Source organism: Ixodes scapularis, unplaced genomic scaffold, assembly GCF_016920785.2.
Source record: "Ixodes scapularis isolate PalLabHiFi unplaced genomic scaffold, ASM1692078v2 PGA_scaffold1__304_contigs__length_218370807, whole genome shotgun sequence".
Taxonomy (NCBI): Eukaryota; Metazoa; Arthropoda; class Arachnida; order Ixodida; family Ixodidae; genus Ixodes; species Ixodes scapularis.
Genome location: NW_024609846.1, coordinates 165,657,303 through 165,678,749, shown reverse-complemented (window position 1 = coordinate 165,678,749; position 21,447 = coordinate 165,657,303). Strand labels below are relative to the sequence as shown.

Below are 21,447 nucleotides of genomic sequence, written 5' to 3'. Positions count from 1 at the left end.
GAAATGAAGGTTCCTGTTGGCTCCCCAGTTGAGAGCGCCTTGCACTGTGTCCAGGTTCGCCATCTCGGACGCGGCGTACAGTGGTATGCGCGAGGAGTGCCTGGACCAGTGCATCCTCATCTCGGGCGAGAGCGGATCGGGCAAGACGGAGGCCTCCAAGAAGGTGCTCCAGTACCTGGCCGCCGTCAGCCACCACTCGGACGCCGTCGAGAGGGTCAAGGACAAGCTGCTCCGCTCCAACCCCATCCTCGAGGTCGGCTTGCCCGATACTCTGTTTACCGCGCAGAGAGCTGGTGCTGCGGGCAACGAGAGAAACGCATGTTGCTGATGTTTCAATATAAAAAATGACATTTTTATTTTATCTGCTATATATATAGAGAGAGAGAGAGAGAGGGAAAGGGGGAGAAAGAAAAACATATAGCGTAGGATGCCGAAGAGTGTAAAGTAATGAAGTCGCACTTCGAAGCGTTGTTGCTTATTTAAAGCATATGAAAATTCCGCGCGGGCCTGTTTTCAAGCCTTGCGTTTGTTGCGCGACTGGTAACTTTTAGTGCACCACCCCGCTTCCCACGCGCCTCAAATCTCTCTAAAATTTACTTATTGGGGTTATCACGTTTCTGGTTGAAACCATATCTTTAGCTGCAATCATTTAAAAACTTATTTAACCAAGTTATTGTGACAAATGCCCCTCTATAGTATGTCCCCTGTGCCGTATGACTCGCCATCACACACCGAATAAATGTGTTTCACGGATTTATTAAAACAAATCTCTAAAGCCTGAAAGAAACAGCCTGTATGTAATTTACGATACTTAGGGGTAAATCAGCATGCCAGCTCGGTGACAACCTGTGAAAAGTGGTGTTCCCGCTCATAGGTGGTTCGGTAGCGGAAATGGGCAGAGGTTACAGTTCGAGCGATTTGTTTGAAATTTTTAAGATTTGTAAACAGTGTTTGTTGTCCACGCAGCAGCCCTATTTCAAATTCTATTTTTATTTAGACAACTCCATGTCCTGCAGAACTAGCGTCATGAAAAGCTATCAAAATATGACTTCCTAGATAGCTCTTCCTCCTTTGCATCTATCCCAAGTTTGACGTTCGTGTTTATATTTCGTCTCAGTTTTTGTTAGGAATGAGTCTACCGTCGATATTTTCACAATATATGCACTACCTACACTACATGCATATTGACTTTTTGTTTTAGTTTAAATGAGTTCAATTTATCTTACTATCAGCATGCTAAATGAGTGCGGTGTCTGACTTGCAGTTTTTAGACAGCGTTTGTAAAGGCAACCCACCAGACCTTTTCAATTCTTGAGTAAAACATAGTGAGAGAACACGGTCAGTTTTGAGCGAGTTGCAAACGGCCTATATTCGCTGACTTCCAAGAACCAAAATAGATTAGCCGGTTTCTGAAAAACCAGTTAACCGATGCTTTTGAAAACCGGAATCCCCAAAATCAATGCCGATTCATAGTTGTTACGGGTACACACGAGCATGCAGTGTTTCACGTGATCAGTCTGTAATGTCGACGAAAACAATTGTTCCTCTTCTCCGAAAGTTACTTTCTGCGCATTGTAACCCGCCATTCGACAAAGTGGTCAAAGTGAACTCCCAAGAGCTTATACGGTAATGTCTGATTGCAGGCTTTCGGGAACGCCAAGACGAATCGGAACGACAACTCCAGTCGGTTCGGCAAGTACATGGACATCGAGTTCGACTATCTGGTCAGTGCCCCACACCCACGCGGGAAAGTATGGATGTCCGCAGGCTGACCTCATATTCCACGGACGTCTTTCGGACGTTCGTACGGTATCTGTGCTGCCTAGTTTGCAGAATGCCCTGTCAATATTCTTTTCTTCTTTGGTGACATACTGAGACACAGGACGACACATTCTGTAATGCAACGATCAAGCAAATGATAGGAATAAAACACTCGAGATACGCTCTTTCCACCGTAAAGATATTACACTGCGAAGATAAAAAGTTGTGATCTTGTATTGGTCTTGATGTAGAACAAACCTTTGTAAATTGCGTGCCTTGCATTTGTGTAAGCGTCAAACTCAAGCCATAAAAATAAACCCATTTTTTTACGTAAATGCGAAGTAATGGCTGCTCTCAAAACAGAAAGTTTAATTGTCTCAACAAATGCTAGTGGGGATTGCGATGAGTTGCCGATATTTGTCCGTTTTCTGGACACTCTACGATTAATAATTGGATACCGTTCGAGGTGCCCGCAATTATTATTATTAATATTTAATATGCTTTAGAGCGCAGCTCTTAGGCGCCCGTTTCCGTCTTGAGCGGCATCGGCGTCGCCGTCGGCGTCGGCGTAACCGCTGGAAAACTTTTCCACTAAATTTAGCGGGGAAAATTTTCCGCTAAATTTAGCGGGGATTTTTTTTTATAAATTTATCGGGAAAATTTTTTCCCCTAAATGGGAGGCGAGCAGGAGCAGGTGAGGAGGAGGGGCATAGCCTCCTCTCCGTACCTTCCCCTCCTCCTCCTCAAGAGCTGCGCTCTAATTCGGCGTTACAGGGAGTTGTAAACGCCTTCCATTTTTTTATATTCTAGAACATGTTCATGACCTTATGGATTATGGAACAGAATGAGGAAACAATAATGATAGTCAATACTGTTTCCCATGTCACAGACAATTTCTTCGTCCACCATACGGTGCACAAAAGAGAACTTAAAGAGATTACTTTTTTTAGACGAAGTATTCTCTCAAAAATTGTATGAAAATACACAATTGGTTTATTTTGTACCACACTATCAACCACGGCGGCCGTCAGAAGACGAACGCGACATAATAATTATTTAACTAATAAACTCAAATTATCTTATTAAACTTCCTAAAGATCCGTCGTAGTTGGCACACACCCACCAGATGTGGGTAACTGGTCCCTATCAAAACGCCGAAACTCAAGAGGCCGAATTATGGAAAAGCCGAACGTCAGTACGCCGAAAAAATTCAAATGCCGAAAAATTTAAATGCCGAAAAATCAAAATGTCGAATAATCAAAATGCCGAAAAGACATAACGCCGAAAACCACGTGAAAAAGAAATGTCGCGCTTTGTGACTACCACTTGTTCGTTTTCTGCCAGATCACTTTCCACTGACACGAACCTATTTAACTCGTTCTGCAAAGGCACCGATATCAGTAACGGTTTTCCAAGGGGCAACAACGCCGCTGACGCATGGCACCGACGAGGGGGACTGTGGTTGGCGTACACCACGTAAGCGTCTTCCGGCTCATCACCACCATGAAAAGGGAGCAAGCTAGAGTCGAAAACGACATCGAGTCGAAGACGACATCGCTCTGCTATGCGACGAGATATACAGAAATATATTTTTCGTTTTTTGAAGGCTTGAAGCCATGCGAAGGGAAGCTATACTCGGGGACAACATTTCATGGCTATTAAAAAGGAGGGCGAAAGCGCGGGCACATCGGCCGTCGGAACCTCCCCCCTAACTTTGATCACATTGCCAAGAAAATGTATCTCGCCAAGAAACTTTATCTTCCACTATAACTAGGTGATGCCAGCATTTTGATGTTTCAACATTTTGATGTTTCAATGTGTTGACTTTTCGGCTTTTTGAATTTTCGGTGTTTTAAATTTCGGCATTCCGATAATTTGGCATTTTGATTTTCGGTGTTTTGAACGCCACCCGTGGGTAACCCATCATCGAAATGGCGCGTAGTAGATGTTAGGCTTCCTAAAACTTAATACTGCATCACCGCGCTATTTGGTGGAGACAGAAGCTGCGAAGGACCCGAACGATCAAAGTGGTGAAAACATCCTCAAGACTACACAGTATTTCAGAGCGAGACTGTAGCAATCCGCAGGGGCCGAGAAACTGCTAGAACTTGAAAGCAAAAGCATTTGATTTCAAGACAATGGTGCACCACACCAGATACTCGAACATCGAATGCAGAGAAGCCGAGTCCTTTCCTTTTGGCCACCAACTCCTCATTGGCGGCGAAAGGGATCACATGCACAAAATGATCCAAAGCACTTGCAGGGTGCACTCGCTTCCAAGAGAGAAGGTCACCGCCGTGCCAACATTAAGGTCGTACGCAGCCACATCTCCTGCAAGAGTGACGGTCGCTTCCCACGATACTTGAAGGATCAAAATGGGCGACTATTGCGCTGCTCCGCTCTGCCAGCAGAGCATTTTAGATTTACCCTAACCATCTGCATACCGCACTCATGTGAGGTCACGGTTGATTTGGACGGCCCGTCATAACCGGCGCGGCGTTGCAGGGGGCCCCTGTGGGCGGCCACATCCTCAGCTACCTGCTGGAGAAGTCCCGGGTGGTGCAGCAGGCGTCCGGCGAGCGCAACTTCCACATCTTCTACCAGCTCATTACGGGGGCCGACCACGCACTGCTCGAGAAGATGGCTCTGCGCAGGGACCCCGGCTTCTACTACTACCTGAACCAGGTGTGCCGCCCCGCCGCTCTGAGCGTGGCCGTGCTAGGGCACTCTAGGAAACAAAGAAGCGGGCATGTGGTCGTGCTACGACGATTTTTTTTCAATGTGCAGCTCAGATTCTGGTTTCCTTTTTTTTTTTTTTTTTGTCCTGCCTCAAACATAGTTTTAAGGTCAATGAACCATTGGTCCATTGCCCCCAAAATATATGTAAGCATGTGCTCAAAATACCGTGCGGTTTTTTTTTTTTTTTTTAATCTTTACAGATTTGTTTAGAAAAAAAGCCGTGAAAGCTGTACGTACTTGGTTTGTGTAGGTGAGTTATACGGCCTGGGGTCATAGTACAGGGGGCTAAGTAAGTGAAATTTCTTATTCACTTTTTAATTAGTGACAGCAGACATATGGTTGCAATAGACCGATCTCACCGTCCAGTTGGACCACGCCACCGCTGCCGCAATGCATCGAGGGAACCTTAGTATTTCTGCACGTGCGACAACCCCGCTGGAGCTCTGCGCGTGTAGTGCACGAGACGGCACGAGCCCTCTCATGCGCTGCCGTTCGTCTCCTGTGAACTAAAGTTATGGCGGTGACACGGATGCGGCGAACAGCTAGTGAGATCGGTCTATTAGAAACTTGCTCAGCGTCATTTAAAATCACTAGTTCGGTCATTTTCAGAAAGAAAGAGAAGCGCAGTAGTGTGCTGTAGTTTCCTCTCGTACAGCAGGAACAAGGCTACTGCTGCGATAAGGCAGCGGCGTAGACTTTCCATTTTCCAGGGAAAAGGGGGGGGGGGGGGGGGCAGGCTGAGAAGGGGTACATTTTACAGCGTATGTATTTTAGGGAGTACAGTTTACAGCGCATGTATATCGTCATGTGTCCGTCCCTGTGTGTCAATGTCAATCACCGTGCAAGCGTAGCCGTGTGTTCCTGGCAGGTACCACGGCGCATGCGTCGGTGAGCACAAAACTGAAAAACAAAAAGCTTGTGCCAGCTGCGAAGTTGTAGGGGTAGAACCCAGGCCCCTGTGCTTCTGAAGCAGTAATCCACGTAAACAGCCTCTCCGTAAGGATCATGGCCCGGGGGGGGGGGGGGGGGGGGGGGGGAACACGATCCCCGATGCCCCCCCCCCCCCCCCCCCCCCCCCCCCGGTAGTCTACGCCTATGCGATAAGGCACCCGCGCGATTTTCTCGTCTCTTATGATGGCGCCAGCTAGAGCACAACACGGGCCGGAATTTCTAGGTCCGACCCGACCCGGCCCGCTAGAGGCACGGCCCGGCCCGAGCCCGATAGAATATTTAATTTTTAGGCCCGGCCCAACCCGGCCCGGAAGAGACACTGCCTGGGCCCGGCCCCGGAAGAATTTTCAGACAGAAGCTTGAACCCGACGAAGATTTTCTTTTTTTTTTTTTTTTTTTTTTTTTAATATAAGCCTGAGCCCGACAGATTATACATGACCCTGAAAAACCTAAAAAAAAACTGTGTAAGCATAAAGCGAGCATATTTCATTTAAATGTCATTTAAACTTAAACCGAGTTTTTTTTTTTCTTTTTTTTTTTTTTTTTACAGTTTAAATATTCCGACTTAGACGATGTATTTTCGAGAGTATGGGTGAAATATGCACGTCTTAAGTGATTTTGAGGAAAAAAAAGTGGGCAATATTTAATTTATGAATTTCTTGAAAAGATATTGGACTTTTTATTGTCCAATTCGTTTTTCAGATAACTTTCCTATTTTCATATTTTTGCGCAGAAACAATCAGAATCACGCTAGTGCATCTTCAAAAAGCTGTATTGCATAAAATTATCTATGGAAGTTGGCTTATGTTTGGTGGTACAGTAAGGCCCCCTGCACAAAGTGCAAAATCAAGCTCACATTTTTTCTTCATTTTTTTTTTTTTTTTTTTTAGTTTGAGCGGCAGAGGAAAAAGACTCTAATGTTGTACCCTGCGACTGGAGTGCCCTCGTTTTCTTGACAGCACTTTCCCACTAGGCTGTTGGAATACATGCGTTTCCTTTTATTCATGTGGAAACTTTCCAAAAGCAAAACGTCCTTTTTTTTTTTTTAACAGCGCTTTAGTGATATTGTATTTTGCTTGTTTGTTTTCTTTGAACATACAGGATCAATGAGCACACTTTTTGTTATCAGCAATATATAGAATTTGCGGTACATGGACTGCTTAGCCATGGCCCGGCCCGAAAAATATTTTGTTCAAGCCCGAGTCCTGCCCGGGTCCGAGAAAATACGTGCTACCCGGCCCGAGCCCGGCCCGTGGGCCAGGCCGGGCTTGGGCCTTCGGGATAGCCAGGGCCCATGCAGTGCTTTAGCCTCAGCCTTGTACCTGCTGCACGAGTGGTACCTTTAGCGCTCTAGTACGCTTTCCACACGCTCAAATTATTGCTGAATTTTTTTGATTTAGTGGTTTTCGATGTTGCTGAGCAAGTTTCTAATTAGAACCATATGTTTATTTTCAACAATTAAAACGTTAATTAACATACTTAGCTAATTTGCCGACTGAACGTTACGCTTAGCCCCTTATACTATGTCCCCGTGCCAGTTAACTCGCCTGCACAAACTGCATTAGTGTAGCTTTCACGACGGTTTTTAAACAAATCTGTAAACCTTAAAAAAAAAAAAAAAAAAATCTTTGTACGCAATTTTGTGGTCATACCAAAACTGCAAGGTTCTGGTACGAAATTCTGCTGGCTCCATTGAGTTCAACTCAATGGAGCTAGCAGAATTTAGCTTTCTTGGTCGAGGGAGTGCCGCTGCTCGTTTGAACCATATGCTGAGCACATGCTTACAACTGTTGCAGTGATCCTCCAAATCCCCTTTCTGCCTATTGTGGCATATCCTATGCCCCCCAAGTTCCTTCAAAGAAACTTGATCCTCCTCTCGCCTGATACGCGAGTTGTCATCCTAGGAATCCTCGAACCCGGTTTTCTGCAAGGTGGAACCAGTTACTTTTAAAGTGATGGATGCGCGCTCGTACGCGTAGCCTCCCTGAATCCACTTTGTGCAAAAATGTGATGTGCACATGCATGCAATCCTCGACGCTCCTGGCAACAATTGTAAGAAGCACATGAATAAAAAAATTCCGCATTTTCTCAACAAACGCGAGGTTTCCCGAGAAGACACCGACGTCGGGTGGCCATAAGTGACTGCCTCGTTTTTTTTTTTTTTTTTTTTTTTTTTTTTCGACGGTGGCGTTGACGAGGACTGAAAAATACTTTTTTTACAGTGTGAATGGCGGCGGCGGCGCACAGGTCTACCACGTGATTAGTGACCAGTCACGTGACTGCTAGTAGGCGCTCCCGCTAACGCCAACTACAAATTTGTTTCGCGCCGTAAATATAGCTCTAAACATTTTTTTCGCTGTAAATTCATTTTATGGCATCCTTTCTACATCCAAGCCGGTTAATTTTTTTTCTCCTTCGGATATGTATTTTAAGTGTACGTCATCGCTCGTTTCACCGGTGTTCCTCTCCCCTCCCTCCCCTCCCGGATAAAGAGGGGCAGCAGACGACGATGCAGATGCCGCCGCCGGCTTTTGAAGCATCGTCTGCTGCCAGTTCTGGCTGACTGCTCGGCCGCGACGGTTAAGTGCGGCGGTCCTCGACTTAGTATACTTTCTAAATTTAATATATATATATTTTTTCATTACAAACTTTTTTGTTTTATCCGCGGGCGCCGCTTGATTTCATTCGCTAAAAACAGATACAAATACTTTGAAAAAGTGAAAGCGGAAATGGTAAATCGTTATCGCTTCGCTATAGCCGCTATGTGGTTATAACCGACTTCATTATAAGCGGTCGAGATAGTGGTTTTGGCCAAATATTTTTTTTATTCTAATATCGAATAATTTCTCTAAGCAAAAGTAGTGAAGGTTGTTCCCAAGCTTCCACTTGTCAGTTTATAAGCTAATTTTAATCTAACTACCGTAAAGTTCGTAAAGTTCCTTCCGAAAGAACACCTCCCCAAAATAAAGAGATTAATGGTCAATAACATGGCGTGGGCTATCTTTGTGGATGCCAGAGCAAAACTTTATCAAAAATTAATGATAAACACCTTGACAGCGGCTAGAAATCACCTGACGCGGGAACTGATAGCGCAGATTGCGGACACCGCAAATTCGCGTTTCGCGATGCGATAAAGACACGGGAATTCTCTACCAACTCGATCCTGTGTCACTGGAAAGGAAACCGCAGGTTGCGGACGCAGCACATTTCACGGTGCGATGGACACGCGGAAACCTGCCGAGAACTCGCATCTCACGGGAACGAAAATCGCGGACGCAGCGGATTTACATGGTTCAATAAACACGTGGGAACCCGCTACAAACTTGCCTGTCACGGGAACCGATATTGCGCGCGCAGTTCGCGGACAAAAACCACGGGAATCAGCTACAAACCTTGTGTCACGGGAACGGATACCGCAGATCGCGGACGTAGCAGAATCGTATTTCGCGCGTGACGTCCGACGGGGATCGGAGGTGGGCGGTGTTTCGGAATTTTTATGTTACAGATATTGAGCCAGAAAAATGGGATGGGCGATCTCTCGGGGGCGGGCGTTCTCTCAGAAATTTATGGACTGTGACCTGAGAAAGTACGATGTCTTGGGGTGGCAAGTAAATGGCGGATTTGACATAAAATTAATCCCACAAAAATGCACAGCAATTAAATGCTTTTACAATCTTGCTAAATGCAAAAAATCTTTCCTCAATCTCAAATTTGAAGAAAAGAAAATCACGAATGAGGAACGCAGGTTGTTAAGGCATATGCCTAACATATAACTATAACAATTCGGGTAAACCCAAATTGAATAAAATTTTATCGGCAAGTGTTTTGTTTTTCTCCGGATCTTATCGGATTTATTGGAAAACACGGAGCGTGTTTTCGAATAAATCCGATAAGATCCGGAGAAAAACAAAACACTTGCCGATAAAATTTTATTTAATTTGGGTTTACCCAAAAAACTCTGAATTTGGAGGTAATGATGGCCAAAAGAAACAAAAAAGGCGTTTTTTTTTTTTTTTTTTACAAATAAGTTTGGTCAGAGCACAGGTTCAGCAGTCATCAGGAGAGGTCTCCCAAGATTCCTTAAAAACCTCCTAGTATTGACCCAAGAAGGTTCACTGTTTATTCCGTCGGGGTTCGTTCAAGACAACGGGGCATTGTAGTTCTGGGTCACAACACAAACCGGTTTTCAGGCTGAACTTCTTAGAGAAAGATAGGGTTGTGATTTGATAAGCGTGAAAGCTATGAACTCTTATCTTTCATAGAAGGGACATCTGAAACCGCTATCTCACCACTCCACCCCACGCAGCCGTAGGGAGAAGCGGTAGAATAGAACAAGAAAAAAAAAAAAGTTTTCCAACGACTACACATGCCTTTTTATAAATCTAAGGCAGGGTAATACCCGCCGGTTAATATCTATTAATGCGAAAGCATTAACTGTCCCATAGAGCGAACCGGCCTTATCAGCTTTTGAAGCCGCGCCAAACGGCCCCTTAATTTCCCTGTCCCATGGTGCGAAGGCTGTAATCTGTAGCAGCCATCTTATTGGGTGGCACCCGGTGTAGTTCCAAGCAACGCCACCCCACAGAGAAGCCCTCTCCATGGTGGCACAGCGGCCCGGGTGCCGGTAAGAGGGCGTGGCCAGCTGCAGAGCTAGCAGAGCCCGCCCGGGCACACTCCGGAGAGACTGCACGGCCGAGCTCAGCGCGGCGCGCAGCTTGTAGGACGAACGCTACGTATACGAATGATTTTGCATTCCGACACGTTAGCAGTCTTAAATGTCTTTGTAAATTTCTTTCTTTTTTTTTTTTTTTAATCTGGAAAGTTTGGAAACAGAAAACATAAACTTCTTACTTCAGAGAATTGGGAATCTAACAAAAATAAACTCTGAGAAACTCAGAATATTTAGCTAAAGATAAACTCTAAAAATACAATTTTTTTTTGTTTGTTTGTTTTAGTAAATAAGCAATACTATTTTCGGCCTGAGCAGACCGAAAATACGGAATCCTACGTATAACCTTGCATAACAGCCACAGTTTTATTTTGAAAATGTTACTGCAACGTCGGCACGCACGTGCACCAGCTTTGAAAATGTGCTTTTCTCTCAAGAACGCAGACTGATCGCACTGAGCGTTACATGCATGCGTGACGCCGCCATAACTGTAATTCATGGGAGGCAGACGCCAGTCAGGGGCGGATCCAGAACTCCGTTTTGTGTGTGTGTGGGGGGGGGGGGGGGGGGCGGGGAGCGGAAAGAATGGTATACTACCATTCTTTCTTGTGCACCGGGGGGTCCACCCATGGCAAATTGCCCTCCGAGAAGGGGGGAGGGAGAGGGGTCGACTTTGTTTGGGGAGGGGGGGGGGCGGCCGCCCCCGTCGCCTCCCCCCCCCCCCCCCCCCCCCCCTTGGATCCGCCACTGGCGCCAGTGCACAAGGCAGCTTGTGCCGCCTCGTGCTGTGCTCCCGCAGACACTCAGCGGCGTTGTCGCGCGTGCAGAAAGACTACAGATCCCACGGTGCATAACGGCAGCGGTGGCTTAGTGAAACCATGGCTGAGTGATCGGTCTATTGTAATATTTTACTTTCCCAAGAGCCGATCTCGGCGGGTTGCGGTTCTTACCGAGCTCCGGTGTCCTGCAAACAAGCAACATCCGCGGTGCTCGTTTCCGCGGATGTTACTTCTCCGCACTACACCCGTGCTCGGTAAGAAGTGCGCTTAACGGGGCTAAACCGCCGCGATCAACACTTCAACAAATACGAATATCGCAGTTTGTCTCGAAGCGAATATTGAACAGTGTATTATACAAAACTACTGTTCGAAATAGCAGATATTCGCACAACACTAAAAGCTTTAGATAAATGGCACCTATGATTTTAAGCAACAAGATGGCTGAAGTGTAATTGCTCTGAAGCATAGCTCTTTTAGTGGCATTAGGCGGGACGTTTTGATGCCGGTGGTCTCTTCTTCAGCGGCCTCAGATTGAATTTAAAAAAAAAAAATGAACTTTTTATGTGATACTAAAACGCTGATAGTAGTAGTAGGCAGCAAAGGGGCAGGACAGCACACGTAACCCATTTTATATTATAGAGCATCCTACTAAAACCGAGTGGCGTCTTTTGTCGGCCAGGGCGACAGCAGCGAGGTGTTTGGCATCGACGACGGTGCACAGTTCCGGGTGGTGCGGGAGGCCCTCTCCGTGGTTGACTTCTCGCTGCGGGAGGAAGAGGTGGGTGTGGCGCAGTCCCGAAGCCATGAGACTAACGGCGGAGAAAAATGCGCAGGAGATCTTCGCCATAGTGGCCACAGTGCTGCACCTGGGCAACACCGGCTTTGTCGAAGAGAACGGGGAAGCCGTCATTGCCCAGGACAAGCCTGTGGCGGCCATTGCCAAGGTGAGTGGAATCGAGCTCCTGCTTGGGATTCTTGAATCCAGGGTTGACTTACTAGAAGCAGAGCCTAAGCTAAGGCTGCTTTAACGAATGCAGTGCCAGGACAGGCCAAGCTAGCACACAATGGGTGGCATGCAAATTGGGTCTCAAGCGCTCGCACGTCCAAGGGGTTGGAAATCATTTTTTTCTGTTTACGCAGGCTTAGCTGAGACTCTGTTGCTAACTAGCCAGCCCAACAGTTCTTATCCCTGACCTAGACTGAATGATGACTGTGCAGCTTGTCGTCTGCTCTGAAGAGGTCCTCAGGGATGCTCTGACCAACAGGACCATAGAGGCCAGGGGAGAACTGGTGAGCATTTTGGCCTCAATTTTTCTGTAGATATGCCAAGCTTCTACAAGGCCATAATGTTAGCAGCATCCTGGAAAAGGACAGAGAATTCGCGCGAAGTCCATGCCACCATTCGCGCGGCACACCCAGTCGTTCTTTGTGACGGGCATATGTGCATGACCCCTATTAAACCTTTACCCACTCCCTCACTGGCTTTCATGCCTGCAACAAAGTTCTTGCAATAATGTCTTACCATTCTATTCAAGTGGCCGCTGGAGTTTAGAATGTTATTTACATTTGTAAACCTGAAAATACGGTTCTATAAAACATTCATTTTCAACCCTTTGCACTTGTACTTTTAAAATCTGTGTCGAACTTATTCAGATTTTGGAGACATTAATATTTGTTCTGATGAAAAAATCATATGCAAAGTAAAGCACTGATCACATTATCTGCACCTCAGAAAGGCCCCAAAAGATTGCATTTACCTGGCATCAGACAAAGAGGTAAGGCCATGTGCTGTTTCTGTAATTAAAGTTGCAGGTACAGGTGTCCTTAAATTCTCTGCTGGCTGTTATTGCAGAGGAATATATTTGTTTTATTTTCTGTTTTGCTGCTGAAATTATTTACAGAAACGATTTTCGCCTCAAGGCAGCTGTTTCTCTGAGGATGCTTGAAATAGTTCTAAAAAATTTTTATATTTTCTCCTGGATTTTTTGTTTGTTTTTCGTTTTGTGTATGTCCAACAAAAGAAATAAATACCCTATTTAGATGTCACCTGCTATGGCCTCTCCAAAGTTGCATATTGGGAGAGTTTGGCCAGTTTATTATCTCGCCGCCGTAACGCCCCCCTCTCCAGTGAGCCAATCAGCCCGTGGCACAGAGTGAGAGGCGTGAGCACATGCACGTGGACTCCCGGCTGGATTCATTCACCCGGTGGAATGCATGGGATTGGCATCTAAATTTTAATTTCCTTTTATATCGCTGGCTCTAGCAAAAAAAAACGACTTAATTTTCGCGAGGACCTAGGTAATTTTTGCGAATCGCCTACAATTTGCGAAAAATAGGTCCCGCAAACAATTCTGGTAAAATGTAAACACATTGGAATCTATATTGAGACACCACCGCATCGCGAAAATTAGAACCCGCAAATTATTCCAAAACTTCAGCTTTGACCTAAATCGCGAAATATTGAGCCCTCGAAAAATCAGTCGTTCACAGTACTGTTATTCCTCGGTGGGTTAAAAAGTTAACAAAGTTTTCTCGACGTCAGACCGCAAACTTTTAATCAGGAGAAAAACAAGTCGGCCAGTAGCAGACAACACATAACTTCAACAGTGCTCTTTACGGAAAGCGAGTCGCATCAAAATGGCGGTCGTCTCCTCTCTGCCTGCTTTTTACTCCCTCTTTTCTTTCTCGCTCCTTTGGCGCTTTGCTCCCTCTCCTCCCTTTTTTCTTCTCCAGCGCCTTCATCGCCACACCCACTGGCCAGACTCTCCCAATATACGGCTCTGGGCCCCCCTCCTGGTGACTCCAGAGGGGTGCAAACTCAACAGTGTTCCGTTTTTGTTGTGTTTCACAACAAAAACAGAACCCTACCGAATCTGTGCCCCTCTGCAGAGTCATCAGGGGGTGGGGGCATAGCATGCTTGCCTCCCCCACTGTGCATTACTCAGCGGATATTAGACAGTGCAGTATATATAGCAGGTAGTCTCAGGACATAAAATGGGACCAGTGGAATCAATAAAATCAAAGGGATTTCGCAAAGACTGCTTCATAACTAGTACACTAAGACATAGGGCACAGACTCTCAAGCTTGGGCAAAGTGACTCGTTTTTGTGGTGAAATTTCCATAAAGTGTGGTAGGTTTACATGTTCTGGCAGAAAAGAGACAGAACATTGGTGTCTTTTTCCTTCAGCTATACTTTGTCTTTCGTTTTAGTTGTGTGCATTCCTAATTTATTTATTGTGTTTGTGCCATGAATGTTTGTTTTTCGATATATATATATATATATATATATATATATATATATATATATATATATATATATATATATATATATATATATACTGTAAACGACTAAATTTTCGCGGGAATCTAATTTTCGCGAATCGCCTACAATTTGCGAAAAATACGTCCCGCGAACAATTCAGGCAATATGGGAACGCTACGGAAGCTACACTCGATTCGCGAAAATTAAAACCCGTGAATAATTTCAAATTTTCAGCTTTGGCCCGATTCGCGAAACTTTGAGCCCGCGAAAATTAAGTAGTTTACAGTATATGATTAAGTTTGGAGTTGGGAGTCTTCATGCTCAGCCACATAAATCTGTACTTAGTCCTTCATTAACAAACATTCAGTCTGACACGTAATGATCCACAAAATCAGAGTTCAAGATTCACTCAGCAGGCTTGCCGAACTACCAACTATCTTGATTTCTTATCAACGCAAGCCTATCGTTTAGGCATGTGCGAATAGTGGATCTTGAGTTACGAATGAATTCAAAGTGAATATCGATTTTGCTGAATATGGTTAAAATTGAATATTGAATAGTTTCTCCCGGCCTTTCACTACTGTTGTACCATGTTTAAATGAAAAGCTAGCTGAACTCATGAAGATTGTTTCCAAGCTTCCACTTTTACATTTATAAGCTAAGTTTAGTCTTATCTATATATATGAACTGAAACCTCAGAAAGTTTGACACCTTGGGATAGCAAGTAAACAATTGATTTGATTTAAATTAATTCCATAGAGATGTCCAACTATACCCAATTAAGTGAATGTACAAATCTTGCTGTATGCAAATTATCTTTTTTCAATCTCAAATTAAAAAAAAAAAAAAAGAATGGGGCACGATGAATGCAGGCTGTCGGGGTATCTCTGCCTCGTATACTTTTATAACACTCGAAGTTTAATTCTGAAACTTTTAGTGCTACGTACATATCAACATTCACAACGCTTCCATTTCTTTTCAAATGCACCAGGCACGCGCGTGCACCATCCCGCTTTGAAAGTGTGCTTTTCTTCCAAGCAAGCAAATGCGATATTCACACTTTTCCATGTGTTGATCGCGGTGCGTTGCCCGTTGAGTGCGCTTGATTCCGATCACCGGTGCACTGCGGAGAAGCAACACCCGCGGAGCTAGCTTCCGCAGAGCTTGCTTCCGCATAACCCTACTAACAATAAACATAGTAGGCTGTCAGTACATTTCTGCCTTACATATACTCTTGCATAATACCGTTTAATTTTGAAAATGTTACTCTAGTGTAGATATCAGCATTCACAAAACACCTGTGGAGGTGGCTTCCGCCGGTATTGCTTCTCCGGAGTGCACCGGTGATCGGTAATGAGCACGCTCAACGGGACTAACTTGCAACGATTGACACTTAAATAGATATATTTCAGTTCATCTGAAGCGAATAGTGAATAGTGTATTATTCGAAGCTACTCTAAAATCCTAACATTTGCAAAATCCCGCTATTGTTGACTGTGAAACTAAATAGAATTGCCCATGATTTACATCAACACTATCGATTTTCAGGTTATCATATTGAATGCCAGGTGCAATAGAATTGCCATAAATAATAATGCTTATAGGCTTTAATCTTGTTCGACGGGTAATCTCGGATAGACTATATAAATACAAGAAGATTTCGAGGCAAGCATCGCAGTTCCAAGTATGAAAACAATAGAGGCGTGTGAATAGTGGTTTGAATCAAATAGCACCGCATCATTCACAGCCTTTGCAGTCTAGGAGAAAACCATGACATACTGGCTGCATCTCTTTACAGTGTAAAAGCCGGAAATTACTTTGCCATTCAGTTCAAACCACTATGTATTTGACAACCATAGAGTACCCTGTATATGTATATATCATTTCAATTCTCTAACATCCCATGGAAATTTAATGTTATCAATGCAGCTTTTTGAAAGGTTTCCCACTAAATTTAGTGGGGAAATGAATTGCTCTTGAGGTCCCGTGACACGAATGTTCTCGCTAAGTCTAGCGGAGAAACTGAAGTTGTTCATAGGTGACGTGACACCAAGTCATGTGACGTCATGCCCCCCCAATTTAGTGGGGACACTGAATTGGTGTTGTGGTCACGTGCCGTCAAATTTCTCGCTAAATCTAGCAAGGAATTGAATTGCTGTTGAGATCACGTGAGGTCAATTTTCCCGTTAAATCTAGCGGAGAAGCTGAATTTGTTCATAGGTGACGTGACACCAAGTCAAGTGATGTCAATTTCCCCTCTAAATTTAGCAGGGAAACTGAATTGGTGTTGAGGTCACGTGACATCAGTTTTTCCGCTAAATTTAGTGTGGTTACGCCAACCGGTGGCGTACGCAGGATTTCATTTCGGAGGGGGCCGGACCAACGGGGGACAAGATAAGGGGGTAAAGGGAGTAAAGGGAGTAAAGGGGGTAAAGAGGGACAAGATAAAAAGAGAAAAGAAAGTCCAAGAGGAAATAAAAGCATTTTCATTTTTTCTTAAGAACTATGCATTCTTCTATTAAATGATTAAATTAAAGTTGTCATATTGGTTTTGGGATGATTATGATAAATAAAAATGGTGCCCCGGATAGGAAGGCATTTGCACTTCTTTATTTACAAGTCACGTCAACAGAAGGCACCAGAGTTAGCAGAAAACAAGAATCATAAAAACAAATATTATATAAAGCACGACTCCAATGCACGAAGCCGCCAGTCATCGGGGCTGATAAAGCAATGATGCACGAGTAGAAACGCGAACACCTTGATGGATAGACGATAAACATCTGGAAAGCAGCTCCACCATAAATTACTTCCCATCTTAACCTGATCGAACCAATAAAAATCTTACGTGATTTGTTTGTTGGTGTCGATTTCTAAGGTTTTCGAAGTCCGTTCACAAAAGAAAGTCAAGGAAGTCACATGACGCAACAAAGGAACGATGGAAAATGGTTTGTACACTCACATATTGCACTTGGCTCTCGTCCTGAGGCAGCAGGTCACACACTCGCGCCCCTATCTCGCGCAGTTCTCAAACTGCCTATGACAACTTCTGTACTCGAACCTTGAACCGCAAATCCCGCGCCTCTAGGCGCCTATATTCACTTTGTTAAGAGTTTTCCCGCCCCGAGGAGCCAATCAGATATCGCTATTTTTAGACCAATGGGAGCCACGTGGTACAAAACAAACACATACAATACAAAATCCAATTAAGAAAGGACACGTGCATAGACCCCCGAAAACTCCCGAAAACCTTCGCCCTAACTGTCGACCGTCAGCCGGACATCGCTTCCAGGAAAAAGAACCTCGTCGGGGTGCAAGAGCAGTACCGACGCTTCTTCTCAAAATAAAAAAAAGGCTACAAAACATCGAGGTGCCCCGCTGCGCTCGAGCGGGGCACAGCGCATGGTACGCACCCAGAGCGGGGGTTCTCGAGGAACAATTAAGACGGGGGACAACGGGCCGCTTCGTGACGACGACAAACCAGCCCCGGCGACTCCGCGCAATTGGGGCACTCGCGAAGCAATAAAAGTAGAAGTAAACGAATATATTTTCTTTCCTGAGTAACGCTAGCAGTGCAGCCTACCTCACAATATATTTAACAAATGAGATATGCAGCCAATTACAGTACATATATATATATATACAATGTGTGTGTGTGTGTGTGTGCGTGTGCGTGTGCGTGTGTGTGTGTGTGTGAATCCCGCAATGCCGGCTACTCCGCGACGACCGTTATATAAAACTATATTGGAGCAGAAGAAAACGCAAAAGCGACAACACACATATACACAAAAAGCAGATTGTGGAGGCTGCGGCTTACACGCCCAATCGCGCAACCCGCAGTCCTTGGTTACGTTTATCGCGATCTGTGGGGTCAGCACAAGCTGGACCCATCTTATTAAATGTTTGATGTTTTTGTCATTTTTTCTTCTTACTAAAGGTTGTGTTGTATCGTTTCACACGCGTAAAAATTCAGCAAAGCGTTAAATATTAAGCTGGGCACTTCCATAATCTTAGTGCTGTGGTTTGTAGAACCTTTGGTCCTACATATTTTTGTTATATCACACAATCCATGACTTTCATAAAGCGTTGAATCTTGATTGGAGATAGGAATAAATTCGCTAATTAATTATTCCTCAGTCAGATTACACGAAAGTCGTTAAAACTACACATTTTTTTATTATTTGTACTATGTTATAAATGACCCATATTGCATTCCCTTCCTTTCTTATTTCTTTTTTTTTTACAACTTCTCCACAAAGTTGGTTCCGCTGTTAAAAAAAAATAAACAACACCGCATTGATATTGATGAACCCGAGAGTCAGTGAACTTGACCACTCCCCCCCCCCCCCCGCTCGAAAGTTTCGGGGGGGGCTGCAGCCCCTTCGGCCCCCCCTTTGTGTACGCCACTGACGCCAACGCCAATGCCGACATCGACAGCGATGCTGCGAGACCCAGAAGCGTGTGCCTAAGAGCTGTGCTCTAAAAAAGTGGACAACCTTGCCACCCACATCATGTCACTTGTTAAGCCTGAAATACACCTGAAAAAAAAAAAGCGGTTGTAGCTAGTGCTAAGCGCCGTTCACACATATGCAACCGAGTAAGACCGATCGAGAGAAACCAGACCGGTTTTTAAGCCTCTTGCGACGTCTTAGGACCGGATGCGCTGCAGCGGAGCAGGTCCTGAGACGTTGCAAGAGGCTTAAGAACTGGTCTGGTCTCTCGGTCTTACTCGGTTGCATATGTGTGAACGGCGCTTTAGCATATACTGTCCTAATCTGTACAGTGAAAAAAAACAAAAAAAAACGGTGCCTTCCATTAATTAATGCAAAACTTTGAAGCCTCAAATGGCAGAGCAATGTCGACTACAATATATGTGCTCAGATTGACTACAATATGTGCCCACATCTGTGTATGATGGAGAAGACAATTCGAGGGTTATTGAAACAACGAATGAGGGCAAACCGCGCCCTGCGTGCAGGTGACGACTCCCCTGAACCGAGATCAGGCCATCTATGCAAGGGACGCTCTGGCCAAGGCCATCTACGAAAGGCTCTTCAGGTGGCTCGTCCACAAGATAAATGTCTCCCTCAGGCCGCAGGCAAGCTCCTCTTTCCTCTCGTTCCTCCGCATGTCTCCCTGCAGTGCCATGCGCCACAGCGAGCATTTTCTCCCACCCCAGGCGACCCGGCCTTCCGAGAGGAGGACACTCATGGGCCTTCTGGACATCTACGGCTTCGAAGTGTTCAAGAAGAACAGGTCTCTGAATTTACCGACCGTGCTCTTGAAGCGAAAGTGCTACAAGTCGTAGTATGTACATGCCGTGACAGTAGTGGGCTGAACCGACACCACCTAGAGTAATCAATGCCTGTGAACTAGAATCTTCACGTCATTGCAGCGAGATTGAGCGAAGACTCCGATTGGATATGAGTGCGGCGTCAGGGCATGAATGCGTCGAAGGTTGCCCGGCATCGGGTTCGGGTCCAATTGCCGAGTTGGCGTGACTGTGATGACATTCCATGGAAGGAAGAGCGGGGTGGTTGGAGGCCTCTATTATTCTAGAAGGTGTTGGCTAAACGCCAGTTCCGTGCTTGCTCGTGTCACTTGCGCGTCCTTTGCTAAAGAAAACAGCGCCAAAATAATGCAAGGACCAAGGCAAGAGGGACAAAATGAGGCAGATTGTCTCGACCCTCTTGCCTTGGTCCTTGTGTTATTTCGGCGCCGTTTCCCTTAGCTATAAACCACCCGGTCCAAATCACCACCTTACCGCATCCATTGATCATGCGCACATCATAAAAAGTTTCAGCAGGCTTGAATATTGTGACGAATAGGAAATGGTAGATGAATGTACAACTGAGAGTGTTTATTTAACATGGCGAGAGTGCGCCAGCAGCTGACGCAAAACACTGTGCCAGCTACTTGCGCATTGTTGTGAAGGACCTGAAATAAGTTCTGAGATTCTGCTTATACATTTCAGAAGAGCAAGCAAATTAAAATTTAAAAAAAGCTCAGGTGGAATTCAAACCCATGCGCGTGTGCAGCCAACTCGGCGACGCACGCGGCAATGTTTAAATACCTATGTGCATCGCTTCATGATAATTGTTTTGCTGCTTTGAAACCTTGCCACTAGCTAAGATAGAACATTTTGAATAATTTAAAGGGATTAATTATTATTAATCACAATTACGAGGCATTCATTTTGTGAAATAAATAAAGTATATAATTAATGCCACATCTTTCTCAGTAGGAGGCTAATTTCAATGTGCTCTTCCTTTCATTTGCCTGCTGTCACTTTCAGCTTTGAGCAGTTTTGCATCAACTACTGCAACGAGAAGCTTCAGCAGCTCTTCATTGAACTCACTCTCAAGTCTGAGCAAGAGGAATACTTCAAGGAAGGCATTGAGGTGCGTTACTTTTCCTGGACAACCACCGATTCATTCGGTGTGCAAATTTTTTTTACACCAGTCTCCTTCCAGTGGACTCCAATCAACTACTTCAACAACAAGGTCATCTGCGATCTCGTTGAGGAAAAGCATAAGGGCATCATTTCTCTCCTGGTGAGTCCCTCAATGCCATCAGCTGCTGAAGATGAAACAATTCACCAACTGAGTTGGATCACTACAATATGTCAATTGCAAGAAAAAAAAAACTCTGTCTCAAGACACGTTTACGGTTTCCCTCTTGACCTTGGGCTAACCTTGTATGCCTGTGCTGCTTGGAGATGGTGTGATTTTTTTGTGCAATCCTGCATTTTTTTATATCTGTTACCTGTAACTGAAACAGGAAGTTTCTTGACAAGCGTGTCATCTCCAGGACGAAGAGTGTCTTCGGCCTGGTGGAGCAACAGACAAGACATTCCTGTTCAAAATGGAGCAGACGGTACGATTGCATCCGCACTTTGTTACCCACAACCTGGCAAGCAACAAGTTGAAGAAGAACCTTGCTCGAGACGTGAGTTTTCTGTTTTGTTTTTCAAATCCCACATTTTTAAGTGTTTACGGCTTTTGTCTTGCAGTTACGATAATAATTACAGCACTGGCGGTGCTCTGGCTTATTATTGTTACAAGTCGTAAGCCTGTCTATGCACTGAGCATTTAATTAATTGTTATTGTAACCGGATCGGGGCAAATGCAGGCATCTCCCAAAGGGGGGGGCCATCAGCATATAAGATGTTTGACAAAAAACTTCCCTCCCCCTTTCCCCACCCTAAACTTTTACACATGCAAAATTTAAGATGGGGGGGGGGGGGGGGGGGGGGGGGGGGTCGGGACATCTTCAAGATCTTAGC

At 44.9% G+C, this 21,447-nt stretch overlaps 1 protein-coding gene across 1 annotated transcript in view; it reads left to right on the top strand.

The window, feature by feature from the left end:
* Positions 1–21,447, top strand: part of LOC8036000 (unconventional myosin IC) — a 161,925-nt gene that overhangs the window by 111,945 nt on the left and 28,533 nt on the right. The window contains exons 4-14 of the mRNA XM_029989500.4: positions 55–253; positions 1,644–1,724; positions 4,267–4,446; positions 11,579–11,677; positions 11,733–11,843; positions 12,118–12,189; positions 19,141–19,260; positions 19,342–19,418; positions 20,458–20,563; positions 20,636–20,716; positions 20,973–21,110. Of these exons, the coding sequence (XP_029845360.2) occupies positions 55–253; positions 1,644–1,724; positions 4,267–4,446; positions 11,579–11,677; positions 11,733–11,843; positions 12,118–12,189; positions 19,141–19,260; positions 19,342–19,418; positions 20,458–20,563; positions 20,636–20,716; positions 20,973–21,110 (1,264 nt within the window). The remainder of the gene's footprint in view (positions 1–54; positions 254–1,643; positions 1,725–4,266; positions 4,447–11,578; positions 11,678–11,732; positions 11,844–12,117; positions 12,190–19,140; positions 19,261–19,341; positions 19,419–20,457; positions 20,564–20,635; positions 20,717–20,972; positions 21,111–21,447) is intronic.